Genomic DNA, 17,292 nt, shown 5'->3' with positions numbered 1-17,292 from the left:
GAATAATGTCAGTGAAGCGAGGAGTTGGTGACTGAAATCCAGGGTAGGTTTCTGAGCGTGCAAAAGGTGCATTCCTATATCTCTTGAAATGTAGGTAGTCCTCTAAACACCATCCCCATCCTTTTGACAACGGCCCTCTGAATGCTGCTTGATAATCAGGGATTCCTAACACAATATCCTATCACAGTTATCACCTCTGAAGATGGTCTTGAAATTTCCATCTGAAAATGGGTAAGGTGGAATATGCCTTAATTACTACGTCTACCAGGGATAATCTATGCAAGCAAAAATACAGCATAGTTGGACCTAACAGGTTCAAGATTGTTTTGAGCTGTGTAAGCAAAATAGAGACATATTAGAGCTGTGAAGAATGAAAGCCAACAGATTTATACCATTGTAAAACAGCAGATAATGAGACCTTCTCTGCTGATCCTCCTATTGAGGCTTCCATTACCTTACGATCCCAAAGGATACAGCAGTATTATTGAGTGGAATTTGGAAATCAAATAAGGAAGCAGAGGGAAGAATTATATCCTATTTTATTTTGTGTCTGGACTCTACGAGCACTGCTGCTATTTTATGGTGTGAGTGTCTGGGGCAGTAAGGGTCAAGAATCTAGCTGGATGAATTCCATTATGTTTCTATCCCTACTGGTTTCTAAATTAAAGGAGGTGGTTGGAGACAACCTTCATACTCTCTCGTGTTCCTACAAGATATGCAGTCACCACACTCCTACGCATAATTGTTCTTCCTCAATTCTATTGAAATATAAGTGAGTGCTTTTGTAAAGTTGTGGAAGAAATAATAAAACAAACAAAAAAAAGGTAAAAAAAAAAAAGTTAAATTTAATTATTTTCATTAAATAGTATAAAGTATTTCAATAAAATGAACAAACATTATATTCCATCTGCTTTTTCTAACAAAAAAGTGGCACATGGATTTTTCAAGAAGTGCTTTGTAACTCCCAGGTGGCACATCTACCTTGTAATATAACAGTTACTATAGTAACAGCTTCTTTCTATAGAATATATTTGTACTTTTCAAGTTTAACCTCTTCCTGGTCTCAGAGTGTGTCCTTTTCATCTGATTCCAGTAGTTTCAAATGAACCCCTCTAGGGATTGCAACAGAGATATGAACACTACAGTATAATGCGAAGAGTTTAATAAAATTCAAAGCAAGATGCTTTCTAACAATGAAGAAAAAATCTTCCCCCCACCACCACCACCACCACGTGAGAAACATGCACAACAGCAGAATAAAAATTAAGCTGAGATAACTTCAAAGCGTTTCTTAACTGTCTGTACAAGTCAGTATGGGCCAAATCTCATAGTCCTGACTCAGTCCTTTCTCAGACAAAACATCAAGTGGGAGTTGATGAATAAGAAGTGAACAGAAAAACACAGAGTAATAAGAAGGGAACTTGGCCTTAAACACTAAGCTAGGCTAAACTGCATATCTCCTACACAATGCTAATTTTTTTCCAAACTTCTGGCAGAAATAATTGCGGTCAAAAATAAATTAACTCTATCAGTCTGCAAATCTCTAAAATACAGTGAGATGTAAAAATGAAGCTTCTGTGTGTTTTGCAAGTTAAGTGCATACAAGAGTGGACCAGATGGGAAGCTTTTCCCCAGAACTTACAGCATCATCCAACAGCTTCCCTGTGCTCTTTTTCCCTGGAGACTTTGTTGGTGAGGGCGAAGGAGACGGGAGGGGGGCTGAAAGCGTTTCCTCTTGTTCAATCTCTTTTTCCAACTTTATTAATCCAGGAGGCTCCACCCCAAACCTTTTAGAAACACACAAACAAATTACTTGTCCTTCTGTATTTAATGTTTTACAAAAAAATGGTGGAAAGTATTTATACTTCTTATATCACACTACCGTGCAATAATAGGTTGCCACATGCAACCTATTTTTTGTACTTGTTTATAAACAAGTACAAAATATATTATATATATATAATATATATATATAATATAATATATATATTATATATATATATGATATATATTGTTTATAAACAAGTACAAAACATATCTGTCATTGATGCCATCACTCCAAATCAACACCAGGAATGAAATTAAATGATATCTTTCAGTTAATTAAATTTACAGCCAGTGTAGTTCTTCAGCTTCTCTGTCTGATAACGTATGGTGGTGATTGAGTAATTTATGAATAACAGTAGGCCTTAAAAATCGCTCTGCTGTGGAGGACTGATTGAAGTTCAGCACACTAGCAGTTTTTGTCCCTGTTGCTTGTATGTGTGGGTTGGGGGGGGAGGGAGGAGGTGTCTTTTTTGTTTTTGTTGTGGTTGTTGTTTCCTTCAAATTACTTGACATCTTTGATTTTCTGTTAGCATTTTTCATAGAACTCCAGCTGAAAAGGAATTAAAGCCTCTAATATTGTACCTGGTCTCTAATATTGTACCAAATTTACAGGCCAATAAATGGACACACAGCAAGTATTTTTCAGAATCAGCTAGTGTTTTCCTTATAACCTATTTTTCACAGCCAATCTTCAGACCTCTGCTTACAGTGGCAAAATACTTGCAGCTCCAACCAAAACAAATACAAGAAGCTTTGGCATGGAGCATCTGAAGCACAGCACTTGGAGAGCAAAGCTCTTTAAAACAATGCCTGCTTTTGAAAGCTTTATGGCAAATGATTAAGTCAGTATCTCACAGCAAGCAACAGAACTTGGACATATGTCAGGAGTCCAAAGGCCCATCCTATTTTCCTAATCACTGATAATTCCCCTCTGCGTTTTTCTGTGCCAACATTGATGAACAACAAGAAAAACAAGGAAAAAAAAAAAAAAAAGATTTCCTTTTTCAGAGAAGGGCTTCGACTTGATAAAGTTATCATGCCATGTAGATTTCTCATAGCAAGCAAACGGCTTGCATAAATGAAACCATATTTTCTTCTGTAGTAGAAAAGTCCATAGACCAGATGCAGAACTATGCTGACTTATCTAGGTAAAGATCTGGACACTGAAATATTGAGTGGAAACAAACACATTATTAACATTTAATCTAAATACTCGAAAATAATGTTAAATGCATACAGAGAAAGGGCATAAATGCATATACTGTCTCTTTTTTTTTTTTTTTTTTAAATAAATTTTAATTTAGTCACACTACTGCCTAGTAAATTAATAGAAAGAAATCTAAGAACCAAATCTGTGCTTGTATTGGCTTATAACTGGTGCAGTCGGCCTAATGAAAAGTCAGCCAACATTGAAGCTAGCACTTATATACAATCCATTTACTTCCTGTCTGTCTGCAGATGCCGACAGGCTGTAAATCATTAAATTCCCGCTGGGCCCTAAGCCTACACCTGCATGCAGCCTTACTCATCAAATAAAACTCTTCCACTCTTCTAAGCAATGTTGCTTCTTAACTTCTGCTGCTTTCCATAATCTCCATTTTCTTTTTTTTATCATTGTAACAGACTTTTAAAGTTCCACGTGTTTGTTATGTTCTAAATTCTTCTGGTGCTGAGTTGAAAAGCAAACAAACAAAAAGCCCAAACATACACACATTTTTTTCCACACGTGGAATCAACCTGGATTGATACTGAATGGATCAAACTGCTGGGAAGCTGAAATGGTAGAACCACATCTTTTCTGAGAGGGCTCTGTCATGCAGCAGAGGTGCAAATTCTGTTCTGGAAGGTATGCTGAGAATTTCCTTTCCTGCTCTTTTCTAGCCTGCTTTCTCATAACGACAAATGAAGCAGCGTTGGACTGTAACATGATCTCCAACAGACTTCTTAGAGCACCACTTCCCATTTTTACCAAGGAAAAATTGAATACAATACCAGAAGTGTTAAAATTGCTCAACAGTAATTTCAAGAGATCTGTGGGGGTTGTCTTGCCCCCAGAGTTTAACAGTTACATAAGAACTTCATTCTTTTTTTCTGCATCTCCCATCAGAATTTCTCTTGCTGCCTCTCATGCTTTCAGAGGAGGACTGAACTGAAGGAGTTGGCTTTGCTAGGCACCTCCATCCAACCCCCATTGGGTAGAGCAAGATGCCAACTGCATCCACCAAGTTGTCTTCTATAGTCTGAAGAAATCCATGTCCATCAGCCTTTCCTCACACAGAACATGTTCCAACTAACAAGCACTTCGCTCGAGCTGCTTGTTTTGCTCTTACTAATGCAGCCCTACACACATTTGTCATCTTCATTGCCACAAGGGTATCCTGATGACTCCAGACCACTTCTTGGCAGACTCTCAGGCCGTCTCTTGCAATGCTGCTGCTGAGATGGTCTGTCCCTAACCCGTACACAAGTATTCTGCTCCTGGTGCATGCTTTTGCACTTCTTTGTTTTTGTTTTCTTTTCTTTTTTTTTCTTTTCCAACTCCAGAATTTTTCTATTCTTTCAACATGTCAAGGTCCCTCTGGACAACTTTGCTCTCCAGTGTGTGGACTTGTTCCCAAAATATCCTGTTCATCTATTAATGTGCTAAGGCTGCCTTCCATCACACCATCTAGACCATTAATAAAAACGTTCAAGCAATTTTGTCACCAGTATAAATCCCTAATAAATGCCATGAGTAACCAGTGGGGCTGACACTCTGAGCTAAGCAGTCACTACAGTTTTCCACTCTCTGTGTAGTCTATCCATCCAGTTCATCTCTCTCTAATTTGGTTAAAAGGACACAGTGAGAGATGTGTTGTTAAAGTAGTTAAAATGCTATTAAAGCATAGGTAAATTAGAAACCATCTACCCTTGTCCACAGAGAATCTGTTGAATGACTTCAAGCTGAGCAGAACAAAACTCAGTTCTGTCTCTGCCTGGAATAATCCCCATTCTCTTTCATTTATGGATCAAACCCAAGAAGACCCTGAAGACTAACAGTAATCTAGCTGGACATTAGCATTCTTGAAGCTGGATCCTTGTGATGAATAGGCTGCTTTGAACATATCTTTCTGCTTTTAGAACAGAGAAAGAAGAGGAAAGTAAGAAGTTATTCAGTGTCTCTATTCTTCTCATTCTGTAGAAGCACATACATGTAGAGGCACCTTTTCAAAAAATCTCTGTGACAAGTCTTCTGGAAAGCAGACCCCAAAAGGCTGTTAACAGACCTAGTTTGCTTTACAAAGTGAGCATACAACCGGCCTCATTCCCATTTAAAACAGCAAATTTTCTTTCCTATGCTTAGTGGAGGGAACTGTCCATATTCTTTTTCAATAATAGTTTTAGTTTACAAAAGATCAATCAAAATTGATGCCAAATAAGTACTTCTCCATTATATCAGCCTATGAACCATCAATTATATTCCCCTTGAACGGTTTTTGTGCCCCTCATAAACTTAAGAGATTATAAATATTTTTGCTTGCTTTCAAGTAAGAGATATTAGAGCAGAAACAAGTATATAGACATATGTTATTTGACCTCTAAGCCATAAATAAAAAATGAATACAGTAACATAATCTGTAAAACATAATAATGATGTATAATAATTCCTGCCATGTAGAAATCAGTTCTTTTTCTTACCACCATTGCTATGCCAACTTCCACTGGCAACAAAGGCTTTTCTGAAACTTGACCAAGAGACAAGTTGAATTAAGCAGCTTCCCAAATGAGTTGCATTCATAAAATATGAATGCCTACAATAAAATTTTGCCATGAAAATACTAGTTGTTTTACTAAGAATAAGTGCAGGCCTCCTTCATACTGATTGTAAACACAAGGCATTTTACTGAAATTAATGAAACTATTTAAATAAGGCAATCCACTGCAATAGAGAGGGCTTTGTATAATTGCCATTTACATGTATGACTGGGCAGCACTACTGCTGTTCAGATATTTTGTTGAAAATATTATGCACTGCTCTGGTTATTTCTGCATCTGCAAAAACAGAAAAATTGCATTTAATTACCATCATTTTGATTGTCTAGAAAAAGTCACTGGTGACTTGCAGGCAAAAATAACACTAAAGGGTACTGAGGGTCCTGTCTGATTAGGAGCATCTGACAGAGGTGGAACACAGGCTGTTAATTCCATTCTTGTCCTGATTCTGTTGGTGAGAATCAGAGCTAAGTTTATTTAAATAAATGAGGTAAGAATCAGTGTTGTTTAGATCAGATTTAAGTTATTTGAAGACTGATTTATTAACAGCAAAACTAATGAAATCTCAATTGTTTATAGACAGACGTGACTATTAGAAAAAGAAACAGATCAAAGTTTTATTTAGAAATCATTCTCAACTGTCTCCCCTCCTAATATAAGGACAGCCGAGAGAAAAGCTTACTGATGTGAAGGTATAGATATTTTATTATATGTGTCCTGGGTGACATCATGTTCTTCTTGAACCTGATGAGCACAGAAGTTAGCTTGGGATGTGCTGATTTAGTAAGTCTCTCAATAGTCAGTGCTGTCAAGAATGTAAATATTTCTTCATTCTTTAAATATTTCCACCTACCTTGCTGCAATCCTTCCAAGTTCCAGCAAACAAAGGCACACTTCTCTTGGCTGCTTGTGGAGAACTGGAAAAGAAAAGTGAAGATGGAAAACATATATAAATAAAAGCTATTTTAAACGTCTTTGTGACGGACAGAACTAAATCATCAACATCTATAACTCTCAACGCAGATGAAACTTGCATTTTTCTTTAGCTAGCTAGAATTTTACTTACTGCAACAAAAAGGATGGGATCAAGGACTGTTTCTCAGAGTGCAGATGATTTAGGAAATTCCCATTTAGTTATTCTTTAATTCTTTTGATAATAAAATTCTAAATCATTGGAAAATTATTTGGTAACCTACAATCAGTTTGTAATATCCTAAAAATAATAAAGAGCTCTGGCAGAACTCTCAGACTAGAAGAGGATCAAAAATAAATGAGTAACATTTAAATTAAGTTTGTTTGTTGGTTTTTGTTTTTTTATTTTTAACCCTATAAACTAAAATAATTCATATCCTTTACATCACTGTTTTTCTTAACCAATTTAAATCAGAAAAACTACAAGACTTCATTAATATACCTCACTGTAAGTTTAGTCCTGAATTTCTCATACCTTTCTTCTTAAAACAAATAAAAAATGTGAGTAATCTAGGAATTAAGCTCATCACAAGAAAACCAAACCAAACACTTGCTTCCTGTAATATATATATACACGCATGCAAATATGCAAGTTTTTATGCCTGAATTCCTCATGACCTGCAGTTGTTAAGCTTCAGAAGAAACTGTAACACACTATGAATCTCTGTACTTCTAATTCAGAAATATCACCATTATCTGAAAAGATTCTCTCTCTTTTTTTTTTTTTTTATCTCAGATAGGTAGAGTTTTGCAGAGAAGTCTGGTAAAATACATAAGCAAAAAACAAAATCAGGATTTAAGGAAAGCCTGTGACTTCTTGTAGAATCAACTCCCACAAAATCCTCAAAGAAATACCAAAAAAAAAAAAAAAAAAAAAGAGAAGAAAAACAAAGCAAACAACAACAACAAAAAAAAAAAAAAAAAAAAAAAAAACAACAAAAAACCACAGATAAACTATGAGAATTATGAGTACATCGTCATCATCTCTCCAGTAGAGAGATGTCTCCATTGTCACTGTCTCTTGCAGCATAACCCTCACATTTTGGATAAACTTGAGGTTTTAAAAACTCCCATACTAACTGAAAGATATGTACCTTATACTTCAGATTGAACTGACACTAAAAAAATAATTGTGTGACTATTTGTACCAATGAGGAAAAAAAAAAAAAAGGCAATGAAGTTGATGTGTTTTCAATGAGTTCAAGCTGAGACATCTGTAGTATAAATGTTTTGGTTGTCTAATGACTCACCTAACTGAAATGCATGAGGAAAAAAAATAATTAAATATATATACACACACATATACACCTGAAAAACATATTTCAATGTCTAGCTAAAACTCAAAGTTGTTGCTTTGTCCTATAATGTATGCATAAGACCTGGACTTGGAATTCAGAGTTAAGCACCTCTAAATAACTAATGCCTACTGGGGCTGATCTTCAATTTCTGCAACTTCAACTTCTCGCTCCACTGACTTGAATAAATCTGTGGTAAATTACGTGAGTTGAATGCTCGCCCTTAAGTCTTTTACTAGCGTATATGTAGCAATTCAAGATGTATGCATTCTTCCCCTCTAATCTCATCCAAATATGTTTCCAGAAGTAAAACTGCAGAGCATGAAAACTAAAATGGCAATATACTAGGAAAAGTATTTTTATCCTTCAGACATCTGTTATTAAGAATATAAAAGATGGAGACTTGGACATCCAGCTATTCTCAATGTTCTTTCTTGCCACAACAAAGTAATTTTATGAAATATTTAACCTTCACTAGCAATCAATATTTTTTAAGTGTTATATTCATGACTCTCGAAAGATATTCTGCTGCTTTCATTCTAAAGCAGTTAGTACTACTCCAAAATAAAACTTGATTTTAAAGAAATAAGACATCTCTGAGACTACAAGTGGAATAAACCATTTTTGGAATAGTCAAAGGGAGTTTCTGAATTGCAATTCACACATATACACGTCTGAATAACTTTTGGAAGGGAGAAGGAAAAGAGAGCCTCAAGTAAAATTACTTCCAAAAGGATTCATAGATATTACTCAACAAAGACTTGAATAAGAAAGGTAAAGTATTTTTATGTCAATGCTTAAAGCTCTTCTACCCAAACAAAACCCAAAGTTCTTTAGCAAATTTGACTCAACATAGTCTAGACACATTTCATGCATTTCACACTGAGCAACGTGAAACAGTGAAATCATTGTTAGAGGATGAAAAGCTGTGCAGGCAATAACCAAGCATAAAAACAAACATCTGGTCACGCGATAAGAACAGGGTGACACACTGCTTCTCACAAGGCAATGTTAGCATTCCTGAGGACTATACCAGCATATGTATTTGAGTACTTGAGAGACAAACAAGTGTTTCTTTGTACACTGCAATACCCACTGGAAATAATTAAAGATTCTCAAAACAAAATTTTTGGTATTTTCCAAATACAGCTGTATAATGGGCTACCACCTCACTAGTGAATGTTCAGGAGTTAGCGAATGCCACAGAGACACAAGACTGCATTTCTATACCTATCTTGGTTGAGATGTTCAGTAACTTTGAAAAAGCAAACAAGACCACTGCCTTTTGGAACAAGAAGCACTTCCAAGCGTCTCAATTTCTGAGTACTCATCTCGAGTGTAACTCACATCTTGAGCTATTCCACAGTGACAAAAAACTTGATATTTAAAGTCACTTTCTAGAGGCTGCCTCCTCAGCTTTATGTGAAAAAAAGCTACCTTATTTCTTTCTCTTGCTTTTTTAGTTTTACATATGGAAGTTGCAAATTCATTGATGTTTTTAAAGCAGTTTGAGACATCTAATAGAATAGGATTGCAAAAACTATTTCAAAGACACTACACAGCATGGAATTCACTTTTTGTATTATTTGGAATCAGTATGGCACTAAAAATAAAATGTGTAGGATTCCTCGTAATTCATATTTAAGTTCTTACACTAATTGTACTGCAGTTCATGGACAACTGTATCCTCACATGTACACAGTTTTCTGAACATATATTTGTACAGACATATATATTGCCAATATCATTTGTGGACAGCAGGCAATTCATTCCGAGGTGATTGGTTACAAGCACAGGTTGAAATGCAATAACTGTGCCTATGGTATTCTGTTATATCCTGTGGGAAAGGCATCCATCTTCTGAATTACTTGAATTTACATTAGTATTTACTTATTGGAAATGGGCACCACATCTACTTTTGATATGACCAGTTACTCAATCCTAGAAATCTTGCATGGCAAACATACATTTGCTATGCTTCTTTTTTTTTTTTTTTTTTTTTTTGAACTGAAGCAATTGATACACAGTTACACACGGTAAGTGCTGAAAGCTGAAATGATGTTTTGAAGCCATCTGCATTCTATGTATAGCCACATACATAATTCACTGCACATCATTCAAAGTCTACAGCATGACTCATTTCCCCACCAGTGCTACTGTATGGTGTGAAGAACTGAAGAAAAAACAACTGTGGAGATCTCTCTAACATTCCTGCGAAGCAAGTGTAATTATCTCCATCTGATACACAGAATTAACGTACATGCATTACAAATAAAAATGCACACTAATTTAAGTGTTATTTAAAGAGACACACACCCTTATCTGCAGGGTACTTTCATGTTTTCTAGCACTACATTTTTTATGAAAGCAAAGCCAACACATCGCAGCGATCCCATTACAAGGTCTGGTATGTTTCATACCACTGCCATAGTCACTTGTCAAATGCTATTCAGTAGCAACATCCAAAAACGGTCTTTCAACATCTTATATTATTCTCCAAAAATCAACATCTTCAGATTTTTGCATCAAGTGAGGCATGTGAGGAGAAGACCTACTAGTAATGATTTCCTTCACTTCCTGAACCAATCACTACCAATACATGGCCAGAGCAAGGTCCATTCTGAAGAGAGCACAGCTCTTGATAGACCATGACCACATGAAGAGTTGATAGATATATCAAACAGTTAAAATTAAATTAATTAAAGTGGTAAAGCCAGCCTTAATTATAGCTTAAGTACTTCACTTTGCATCATTAACACAATTTTTGTATGCCATTTCCTATAGTTTTTCAAGCTGTCACATACAGAAGAGAACAGTATTCATGGAGAATCCCTGGCCAGTCCTCTCCTAACAAACATTAGGAAGGTGAATCTTCTGCATAGATGACTGTAAGTAAATAGGAATGTAAATGTAGAGGCCACGCGTGCTACATAGATCTACTGCAGAAGGGAAATGGCTGCCTTGCGAGAGAATCTTCCTGTTGTTTGCTCAACAAGAAAGCAGTGTGAAGATTTACCAACAGTGCATTAAGTCCACCTTATTTTAGATATCCTGACAATTACAAGGCCTTTTGCTTTTCATCTCATTTATTTAAAATTCTTATCTATTGTCATTGCCTGCATCTTTTCCAGCTATTGTCAGCCATTTTTTTTTTGTCAACAATACTTTGTTTTCAGCTCCTAACAAACCTCTATTCCTGCCACTCTCTAGTTCTATCTTCTTTCTCCACACTGCCCCCATCTTTTTGCTGCCCATGTCTCTTTATACAGGCTCTCTGCCTCTTCCACTCACTCACTCACTCACTCACTCACTCACTCACTCCTTTTTCTCTTTCCTTATGTTTCATTTCCTTCCTACCTGCTTTTCATCATATTTCGACATCTTCCACCTCTCCCTTGCCCAGTGGCTAGACCCTAGCAGGAAAAGCCAGAGAGCAGAGGAGGAACAGCCACTGCTTTGAAGTGCTGGTCACCCCCGGGGGCTGTGAGATGACAGCATGCACCCTGCACATGGACAGCATATGGCTGCTGAGCACACTTAAACTAAGGGTGTTCAGAATAAGAAACATGAGGTATGATTACTTATTTTTAATTAAAATTTGCAGAATGTACATCCATGATACAGGAACAATCTTCTTAAAACTGCCTGCTAAATTTCAGGTCTTGGCTCCTAACATTTTAAAAGCCATTTTTAACAGAGTCAGGGTGGTGTTCTTTTTTTTTTTTTCTCATATATAATATGTACGCACATATATATAGCTATATATTTTATATCTCAGACAGATGAATCAAAAAAAAAAAAAAAGTATGTGATTTATTCTTCTAAAGCGTTTCCTAGCTCACTAGACATAAAGAGATAGAGGTTTAGTACTAGTCATCATACCCTTCCAACTCCCATCATAATTCACACAAGCCTAGGGAAGATTTTTTGAGAAGGTTCATCCTTCTTTCTATTGTCTTCCACTTCTTCCTTAAACACTTTTTTTTTTCCTTCAGATCCTACAGTAGTTTGTTTTGTGTTTTAATGTTGCTTAGACAACACCTCATCTGTTCAACTGATCCCAATATATCCTTTCTTGTACATCAAAAAGAAGTAAGCTATGACATACAGGTACTTACTTAAGGAGTTGGGTTCTCCCAATGGAACTATATAGCAGAACTACAGAATGGCTTGCACAGGGAGGGACTTAAAAGATCATCTAGTTCCAAACCTGTGCATGCTACCCACTAGATCAGGTTGCCCAAGGCCTCATCCAACCTGGCCTTGAACACCTCCAAGGACAGCGTATCCGTAGCTTCTCCCTGTTCCAGGGTCTCACCACCCTGACTGAACAATTTCCTTTTAACATCTCATCTAAATCTCTCCTCTTTTAGTTTAAAACCATCCCCCCTTCTCCTATCATTACCTGCCCGAGTAAAAATTTCCTCTTCATCTTTTTTATCAGCCTCCTTTAAGTACTGAAAGGCTACAATGAGGTCTGCCTGAAGCCTTCCATCCTTCTATCAGTTACAGAAGTCTCAAAACAATGAAAGTTGCACACAATAGATCTATCAATAGCACAGAACTAATGTAGAATTAATATAGATAACATCTAAACAGTAACAATTTACTAGAATTATGATGCTAATCCAATGCTAATAACACTGCCTGGATGCTTCTATAGTCCTCAAAACAGAACATATTCAACAATAGAATGAGTTGTTTAGTAAAATGCTGTGAAAGATGGGACGTAGCCTTTTTCTGATGCAACTACACATAAAATTCCATGTGCTACTGTAAGATGGCAATATGTCACTCAAAGAATGGTCAAAATATGCTTCCGTTTTTCAATAGAAAAATTAAATTAGAGTAAATCAATCATAAAAAGGAAACCATTTGCCACTACACATTAAATATTTTTAAGCAGTCATTTCAGTATTGTGTGCTTTTGTTTTTTATTTTGTTTTTAATTGGAAAGCAGTATTAGAATAGAGGTCAGAGGTGTTTGTGTTTCTGTCTATTATTTCCACTAAAGCACTACATGCTTTTGTTTATGGAACCTGTTAAGTAAACTCTAACCAAAAAATTGCATCAAAACAAGTCCACGTCACACACTGTGTACACACACACACACACAGTAACAGAATATACAAGCACAAAACATTAATACAACAATATCCAATAACTCTCAAAATGAACAACACACATTAGCATGCTGGCACACTCAGTGGCAAACCCTTTTCTTGCTGGGTAGACTCTTTATCACAGAAGAGACGCAGAATATTCATTGGTTCCAAATCCTATAATCATCCAACAACACTACATTACCAACGATGAGTTCATAACTTCATCTTTAAGTTCAGTTAACTGAAGCAATCGTACAAAATCTTACCATTCTTACTATTTGGCCAACAGTATTTCTTCAAGTATTACACTCTTCAGGCTTGAGCACCATAATTACAAGAATCTCCATCAAGAATGCTTCCATAAACAAATATCATAGCTGTGTGGATCTGCTGCCCTAAAAACCTACAAAGGGGAACTTACAAAATATACATGACACATGGAGACAGAGGAGTTACAGACAGTATTACATTTCTTAGACTGCAAAGAGTGTATCATGTTCCAAGTACTAGATAAAGGATAAATTTTGACCTGTGATGTAACTGAGAACCCCATTTGAAGACAATCATCATCTGATCAAATTGTGAGATGCAAAGTTTGACTTCAGATAATCATTTGCCCTTCCAATACAGATAATTCCTTCTTTAAATACACTAACAACAAAATAATAATTGTTAAAAACAGTTAATTAATCAGTGAATGCAGGGAGCATGCAAAATTTCCCTTTCTTGACAGGTTTATTCAGGTTATCAGAATTGATCTATTTATTACCACTTATTATTATTAGAATCCTATCACACAGATTTTGAATACCAAAATCCTAACTTCAATGCAAATACAGAAACATGTAATTGAGTAAGTCACCACTGTGTACCAGAGATATCCATGTACTGAATCAGAGTATACCTACAAAATCCAAACTACTGCAAATTTATTCTTATCTGAATAAGACACCATTTTCTACTGGCTTCCAAAGTCAGCGCTAGTAGTGCCCAGGCAGAAGGGAAATCTGTGCACTTGTCCACAAATAATGGACAAAGACACAAAGTGACACGGGTAGGTTTACTCACCTGCTTGTCTGGATCCACCCCAGAATTTTAAAACATTGCAGAGCCTAAACTCTAAGAACACTCAAGATTCCCATCAACATCTCTTGCCTGCAAGCTTTAGAGGCGTGGGCCACACCTATCTGCCATGCTGCCTCTTTCCCACTGTTCTAACTCTATATGAAGGAACACCTTTGTATAACCTTCATTCAAGTACCAAAAACATGGCAGTGTTGGATGCATGTGTGTGTGGCTAGTCTTGCATGATTTCAAAGATTGCATGAATATTTCCTGTGATACATAAAGGAAACACCATTATGTGCATCTAGAAGCATTTGCATACCATAAGGCAGGCTGAGCAGAGTAAAAAGGGAGAATAAAAATCAAGGCAAGTAAGAACATTAAAACAGTAAGGTTCCTCAATATAGGCAGAAAATATTTCCTTTATTACACAAGCTTTTATGTTTCAGTACAGTTTATTAGCCATGGAGGGGAGGGAGAAAACAAAAATTAGTTACCTTTGTAAACACCATTTCACCAGGGTTATTTATTTTCAGGAACATAGCAAACTTTCATGAGGCAATGTGAACACTTACACGTCAATCTCACACATTCCTCACCACTTTGAATAGAACCTTTTATGCTACTTACCTGTGCTGAATTTTTATTTTCTGTGCAAGGGAAAATGTGATTTATGTGACAGAGAAACATAAATCCTTTCAATTGATAACTGTTATGAATCATCATTACTTCTAATGTAGTAGTACTGAAAAACTTCAAGCAAAATCAAAACTTTTCCTAATTGCACCTCAAGCTGAGGAACAATAGCAGCTTCTATTTTTATCTTGTTTGGAAACAGCATGGTCACCATTACCCTGTCAATTTTAGAAAAATAGGTCAAGTTCTTATTATCAAGTTCTAAACCTATTTACAGCACTATAAGTCTTTTCAACATATACTTTGCATACATAGTAACACTCAGAGAACAGAACCTGATTTTCAATCAGTGAGTGAAGTCAGTCAGTAATCAAACAAACCCAATAGAGCCACGTCTGGCTTATGTATTTGAGCACAGTTCACTTTGGTTTTCTGAAAGCAGAAGTCATCTTTAACACCAAATTTCCAGGTATGTTTGCAGTCTATATTATACTGTGGCTAGCAAAGCACTGTATATGTCTAAAAGTATGTGTAAGAATTCATTTATACAGGAATGATGTTATCAAAGCTATGCTGATTTCACCTCTAAATAAGATCTTATTTCTTAACAAGACAGGAGGAAACTGTAGACACACTTTCAACTACACAGTTAACCTGTTATTGGAACAATGTTGAACTGTTGAGTTTACCATAGCAGAAGAAAACCTATATTTGTTTAGATATTGGCTTAACCAGAGGGGCTCTGCTAATCTCAAGCTATTGGAGGTCTGTGTTTCCTTTCTTCTTGACTTTGCACTTTTCTTTGTTCTAGGAAATATTCAACTTCTCCCTCATTTCAAAACTTTGAAAATATGGTTGTTGTTCATCTTATACTCGATTTACTGTGTGCAAGAAAAAATTCGTCTTGAGGATTTATCTAACAAAATAGAGACAATATATATCTTAGTACTGTTTGTCAATTTAATGATACTAGTTTCTTCTCTGCCGAACAACTTCATTTCATTTAATAACTCTCACATGGTAAAAGGACAAATGAAAAAAAATGTTTCAGAAATAGTTGTGCTAGAAGACCAAGACTGTAAAAGAAGGGGAATAGATCAATTGCAACACAGGTAAGAACTCCAGACAAAGCTTCTTGTTAAAGTAAAGTGTGTTCATTTATCCTCCATAAAAAATGAGTTGTCTATCATCACAAATGCTTTATAATTTTATCTGAGTTCAGATAATAAGCACAGATTTGTCCCTCTATTTCGCGATAGGTGTCTGAAACAAAACATTGAGGTAACTAAGCCCTAAGTTTCCCTTTGAAGAGAGGAGTTAAAATCATAAAGAATACATAAAGAATATATACTGATATAACAATGTTTTTTTAAATGGTCCAATTCTTTTGATAAAGCACCCTGAAGCACTGATAGTTCTTTTCCAAAGCTGCCCAAGTGAATCAGGTGAAAAAAGATCCAGTATAGGACACGAAGAATAAAATCATATTTTCTTGCATCCTGAACAACTCACTGAATCTGCACTAAGAGCTAAATACCAGAAGCAAAAACTGAGAATGCACACATATCCTACTGTCCCAGAACAGAACAGGACTGTCCTATTCGCCAAACTAAGCAACAACATTCCACGAACAGAAAAGTGTGTATCGTGAAAAATCATTTGCATGCAAGAAATCATTTTAAGATTTTTGTTTTATACAAGCCCCTTTTAAAATTGACTTAAATGAATTTCAAGTTATGTGTACTTCATTTGTTTATGCTTCAGATAAGGGGCAGAATCTACACAGACAGAGGTCAGTTTCAGAGTCAGGATCGATTAGAAGAGCCATTTTCTCAAGGCAAAAAAAAAATAATAATAAAAAAATAGTGCTTTATAGTTAAAAATTATTATTTAAATAAATACATACCCAAACCTTCTGATTCAAACAAGCAGGTATCATCCACCCCTACATCTCTGCACCAGGATAAGAAATTTGCTGTGTTGTCTCGTGCAAAAAAAGACCCTGAAGCAGCATTGGCTTTGCATGGAATCTTCCGTACTGGTAAGGTCTGAAAAACACAAGTTCTCCATTTAGATAATTAATATCTGCCACCTAATATAATACCCAAATATTCTGAAATCAATATGCCACCATTTTTCTTTGTCCATTTCATTCTTTGTTGAGAATTTAATGGCACAAAGTGGTCAACCACAGAGACTCTTCAGAAGCATAGTAATTGGACATGTGATGTGAAGTTCAGATCACAATTAGTATTAACAACCTTTTTTTTTTTTTTTTTTTTTTTTAAAGAAAAAGCTATCATTAGCAACTACAGCTTTGAGATCTGATGTTTGGTCCAGTTCACTCAATTAAAAAAGAAGAAAACCAATACTTTCTAAAGAGAGATCTTCTACTGATAACTTTCCCAAAATTAAGGGCAACTTCAGGTCTAGTTTCAAATCTCCACGTTAGAAGAGTTTTTAAGATTTCCCTATAGCTTGGTGAGTGTGAAATTGTAGGTCTTGAGGACTGAAGACTGCAAATAAGTAAGAAATGCTACTGTTCCCAACCCCATGCTAGCCCCCTGTGTGCAACCCAGAAATCTAGCCTAGCAGTTACAATATTAAGGTCTAACAGGGCCAGACTTTCATTGTACCAG

At 35.9% G+C, this 17,292-nt stretch overlaps 1 protein-coding gene across 3 annotated transcripts in view; it reads right to left on the bottom strand.

Annotated features, from left to right (window-relative positions):
- The window catches only part of GAS2 (growth arrest specific 2), an 89,265-nt gene that overhangs the window by 38,107 nt on the left and 33,866 nt on the right, over positions 1–17,292 (bottom strand). For all 3 annotated transcript variants that reach the window (XM_032188752.1, XM_032188751.1, XM_032188750.1), the window contains exons 4-6: positions 16,560–16,701; positions 6,434–6,497; positions 1,643–1,787 (exon numbers count right to left, since the gene is read on the bottom strand). In XM_032188752.1, coding sequence (XP_032044643.1) covers positions 1,643–1,787; positions 6,434–6,497; positions 16,560–16,701 — 351 coding nt within the window. The remainder of the gene's footprint in view (positions 1–1,642; positions 1,788–6,433; positions 6,498–16,559; positions 16,702–17,292) is intronic.

Source organism: Aythya fuligula, chromosome 5 (genome assembly GCF_009819795.1).
Source record: "Aythya fuligula isolate bAytFul2 chromosome 5, bAytFul2.pri, whole genome shotgun sequence".
NCBI lineage: Eukaryota > Metazoa > Chordata > Aves > Anseriformes > Anatidae > Aythya > Aythya fuligula.
Note: the sequence above shows the minus strand (reverse complement) of the source record. Positions and strands in the feature narration are given on the sequence as shown.